This window comes from Formica exsecta, unplaced genomic scaffold, assembly GCF_003651465.1.
Source record: "Formica exsecta isolate Colony F162 unplaced genomic scaffold, ASM365146v1 scaffold314, whole genome shotgun sequence".
In the NCBI taxonomy this organism is placed as follows: Eukaryota; Metazoa; Arthropoda; class Insecta; order Hymenoptera; family Formicidae; genus Formica; species Formica exsecta.
Genome location: NW_021850397.1, coordinates 964348 through 969214, shown reverse-complemented (window position 1 = coordinate 969214; position 4867 = coordinate 964348). Strand labels below are relative to the sequence as shown.

Genomic DNA, 4867 nt, shown 5'->3' with positions numbered 1-4867 from the left:
CTCAATTGACATAATGCGAACGGAGATGTCGATTTTTATCGCTAGACTGACCGCGGGATTTTCTATCACAATAAATTTCCGCGATTTAAGATCAACGATCGTTTTACTCGGATTGGGCAGGTTGCCACGGAGGGACGCATAATTTCCGCCAGCTAAAAGCGGAAATATTAGCATATTTATTGAACGTCCGTCGGTCGGTCATCGTCGGGATCATTTTTCGATGGAGTGGACGTCTCGTAAAGAACTAATAACTTACTTTAACGATTCTGATAGAGGATCTCGTTCTGAAGAACACGCGTTGAAAAACGATTTGTCACTCTCGAAATTCTGCACTTTCCCATTGTAACTTGACCATCTGTCAGAATTATTTTTTGAAACAGAAGTCTCTCTGTGAATCCAAAATATTGGCTTTATAGTAGTCAATATTTTGGATATCAAATATAAAAAAAAGAATTGTCTTTATTGCCGTTACTTATCATAATTTTTAATTTTTGCTATTTAGCTTTGAAGATTAGAGATTGCGTAGCAAGTATAATTTCCCTTTCAATTGATTTCTATTTAATTATTATCTTTTAAATTTTGCGATACTCCTTTGGCTTTCGTATTGTTGATATTAATCTTGTACAGAGAAGGGAAAAAGAATAAATTGTCTCTCTGTCTTTTTCTTTTGCGCATTTTATAAATAATTATTTTTATCGGTGATAAAGGAACGTTGGATTGTTTATCGATGAAACCTCACTTGCTCGATATTCGCGTATTTCCGTCATTACTTTCGCGGTTAGCAATATAAAGTGCCTTTGATCTGTAAGCATTACATATAGCTCTGTGCGCTACGTTTTTAATATACCTCTTTATCGGTATATTTTACTGAAATTTCGATAAAGATAAAGGGATCTTTTTATCAAGGTATCGTTTTAGAGATCTTATAGCATTCCAAAAGGAAGTGAACACGATGTATTACGTTATTAATATATGAATCGTTTATTTTGAAAGCGTCCAGTTCTGAAACTTTATTAATTTTCAAAGAGGAAAAGGGTAATGCTAATGCACGCAAAAGGACGTATTGAATTTTGGCGAACGTTTTGAGCTTATGATAGCTTCAAGAGAAACGACCTGTGCATGCAAATTTTTAATTTTGCAGGTTCTAAGAGATTTTAAGCGTTACACGGTCGAAAAATATCACTTTATAAAGCTTAACTTGTTAATAGCGTATTACGAAATTGATACGAAAGAGATGCGGGGCGTATACGCTTAAACCTTAAACGATCTTTCGCAGGAATCTCCAATTTAAATGTAATCTTTAGGACGTATTTAGTATGCACGCCGATTGTGAGAGGGAAACGCTTACTTTAAATACGTTTTCACGGGCGGTCCTGAGCAAAACGGGAGAGGGAGAAGGAGAAAGAAAATGACGAAAATGATGTTTTTTACCTCTCTCGCGATAAAGTTTTTAATTAACAAATTTGCATTTGATCTACGACGACGGAAGCAAGTTTTTAATGAATGTACAGCAAGGACGGGACTCAACGAAGATCGCTCGTACTCGTTTGCTATACAGAAGCAATTTTTAACGAGTTTCGCGACGGCTGCCTAATGACGATAACGTTGCATTAGAGAAGATAATTTCGAAATTAATATATTTATATAGAGTATTAATTTTAATTGCGTTTCGTTTTGGCTTAATTTAATCAATTTTATATAATGAGAAAAACGAAATATCCGCAAAATACGCAATTATGTAATCGCTATAATATTTGCGATCTCCATTTTACGATCGTGGAACACGACCTAGGTCAAACTTTTGCACTCTTCGAGAAGATGATTAATTCATCGCGGAAATCGATGGGGTCGAGATTGAGACTTATCCCCCTTCCCCTTCCCCTTCCAAAGTAATTCTTAGCGTGCCAGAGAGGTAAGTGTGCTTGACTAAGATGTCGATTAATCTCGGTTAAGTCGTCGTGGCATAACAGATACGCGATGAGCCAGCAGAGACCGCTTGAGATGAGGATAACAATGACAAATCTAGTTCGCGGTAGAAGGGGATGTGTTCGTGCGTGAGTAGAATTAGAATCATGATAGAAGAGATGGAGGTTTAGCTTTTTGATCTGTTATAATAACTGTTAAAGCTTTTTTCTATCCGACAGATTTTTGGCAAATGTATAATTTTATATATTATATTTCGAAGAGACTTACCTTCGAGTAGGCGTTTCTCTGTGTTTCGATGCCAATTGTTAACGACACTTATTAAAGAATCGGTACGCTCTGTGAAATCGTTCATGACAACAGAGCGTACAAATTCTAAAATAAATAACGTAACACTGCTCGTGATCTCCAATGAAAGTAATCTCGTCACTGTGGATCCGAGAAAGATATTCCGCAAATTCTAGTAAAAGAATAATTGCGATCTCCGACAAGCAAATTTTAAGAATTTTCCTCGCCTTCGAGTTGCATTTAGAATGTCTATTAAATGCATTAAAAAAAAGGAAAATTTTCTCGATATAGAGCAGGATATTTCAAAAGTCGACTACGAACCTTTTTTTCGGTAAAGGGAAGGTAACGATTTTTTCCTAGTTAATATAATACAAGAGCGGGAAGCTATTTCGAACTCGTACGAGCATTGTCATGCATATTCCATCTATTGTTGCGCAAACAAGTGTAACCTTCTCCGACTCTTGGTTGTCTGAGCGTGGCCCTTTTTCTCCCCTTCTCGCGATAGGGGAGTCCGTAATCGTCACCGCGAATAAATCGCGTCGATGCGTCGTTTCACGAGTGGACGATCAATCACGACCGAGCGACATATCGCGCTTTCGTCCAACACTTTGCCGTGCTTGAAAAATGTAACACGACGTCAATCGTAAATAATCGTCGCCATCGTGGAAATACGTCGTGGCATATGGTAATCCTTGTATGTTAACACCATGTGCAACACACATTCGGCACTTTGGGAGTCGAGAGTCAAATGGAAGTGCGCCGATGCTCACCTCTCGTGATCGCGAATGATGGAAATTGATCGGCGCGGATGGATATTCAAGTCGAATGATGTGCCTCGAATTAATTATTGAGTGTCACATCGTTATTCGTGGAAAAGAACATCGAGTATCGCGCGTATTTTGGGGTAATATACATATATATATATATATATATATATACACACGTAACACACGATGCATTTTAATAATTGTAACGCTGTACTTTATAGGGTGAACCTTTTCAAAAAATGAAGGATAGATTGCTAAAGAAATTAGGAGTACAGGAAAAAGAATTCGAAAAGGTAGGCATCCTTAGCTAATCTTTTTTGATCTCTTATGAGAATTCATAAAAAAACTTTGAAGTTTAAGTTCGCGGTGGTGTCAATGGGCAAGCCACAGTTCATTATCGACTCGCCGGACTGTTGTATCAAAGTCGACGATTTCCTTCCTAGATTTTCCGGTCAGAGTAAGTATAAATTATGTTTCTATTCTCCATTTTCTAACGCATGCGAATAAAGTGAGCGTCGAATAATCGCATAGTCTCACTATATTTAGTACATAGTACATTGTAATATGATGCTGATGAAGAATAAATTTTGTAGTCTATCCACTTTTAAACGCAGGCACATCGCCACACAGGCCTTGGCTTGGCCTGGAACATGTCAACAAAGCGCCAAAGCGCTCTCGTATCAACTACCTCGAAAAGGCCATTAAGATTTACAATTAAATTTCCACCACACGAAGAAGAAATTAAATTAGGCAGCCACTTATAATAATTTATATACGACTCTGTATAGTAAGAGAATGACGTCTGATATACTAAAGGTTGGAAAATGCTTTTATGTATTCGTTTCTTCAGCCAGATTAAAACTATGCAATTTTAATACTGCGAGAACGATATCGGAAGGTAAATCCAAGCTTTGTATACGATGAATTATAAGATTGTCGTGAAATGTGCAGTGCTATTTTATGCATCATGGAAGAGCGATAAAATAGTTCCTCGATTCGAATTTGTAAAAGTTTTATTGGCCCGATGCTTACTTTGGCGTCACTCAGTACGGATTTTCGCCTAGACTTCGAGAATGTTTGATTATAAAATGCACATACATTGTACCTAATATTATTGTGTCTCTGATAATTCTCTCTAATAAACTATTTCTTTCTTTTTTTTTATTTTATTTTATTAGGAAAACGTGACTTTTGTGTGAGAAATATACCGGCTTTTATCCTATCACGTAAAATCTGTATATAATTGTTACATCCCAAGAGGTACCATATTATGTTCTGCATGATGTAACATTTAACACTCGTAACGTATTATTGGTATCGAGAAAGATTGCCTACACACTCCCCTTTTATGCTGTGTCTGTATTCAGAATATTCAAAATGTGGAGCTTGCCATTAATATTGTGCTAGAAAAAAGAGCGATGTCACATTTTTAATTTACCCGAAGATTTTGTGACGCAAAGTATATCGTCTCATAAAAATTCTAACATTTAAGACAAATCTATTCCATTGATTCGAAATATAATTCAAGAATTTCCTTCTCTTTTGTATTTTCTTCGTATTTTCGAACAAAATCTAGAAAACTATTTTATTTTATGTCGCGTTATAAGAATATAAGAGGATAGAAAGTGCGTAAGCTAAATTTCTAAGTTGCCTTTCCTGGAATATTATTCTTCTTAGAGCATATTTTTTGTGAGTTTTATCTTGTATATTTTTTACTATATAATGCCAGTACGTAAAATGCAAATATAAAAGGGTATATAGATATCTAAAACAAGAAATTGACGAAACGAGCAATGCTTAATCTAGACAAAGAAATTCTCGGTGAGATGCAAACGCTAGTTTAAGCAAATCGCATATAATAACGTATTCGTTTTTTTCTTTTTTTTTTT

General features: G+C 36.0%; 1 protein-coding gene across 4 annotated transcripts; it reads left to right on the top strand.

Annotated features, from left to right (window-relative positions):
• Nucleotides 1-3200: 3200 nt before the first annotated feature.
• LOC115237862 (ubiquitin carboxyl-terminal hydrolase 7-like) lies at nucleotides 3201-4867 on the top strand. 4 transcript variants are annotated; one of them, XM_029811202.1, is made up of 3 exons: nucleotides 3201-3271; nucleotides 3333-3435; nucleotides 3593-4867. In XM_029811202.1, the coding sequence occupies exons 1-3, from the start codon at nucleotides 3218-3220 to the stop codon at nucleotides 3694-3696; spliced, it is 261 nt and encodes an 86-aa protein (XP_029667062.1). In that variant the 5' UTR covers nucleotides 3201-3217; the 3' UTR covers nucleotides 3697-4867. The 4 variants fall into 4 exon arrangements, with proteins under 4 accessions (XP_029667062.1, XP_029667060.1, XP_029667064.1 ...); XM_029811200.1 differs by having other exon boundaries at nucleotides 3572-4867; XM_029811204.1 differs by having other exon boundaries at nucleotides 3206-3271; nucleotides 3339-3435.

Coding starts and splice junctions, on each gene's coding strand:
- LOC115237862 (XM_029811200.1), top strand. CDS start 3,218: ATGAAGGATAGATTGCTAAAGAAATTAGGAGTACAGGAAAAAGAATTC. Junction 3,272..3,332: donor AGGAAAAAGAATTCGAAAAG/GTAGGCATCCTT, acceptor AAAACTTTGAAG/TTTAAGTTCGCGGTGGTGTC. Junction 3,436..3,571: donor TCCTAGATTTTCCGGTCAGA/GTAAGTATAAAT, acceptor TAAATTTTGTAG/TCTATCCACTTTTAAACGCA.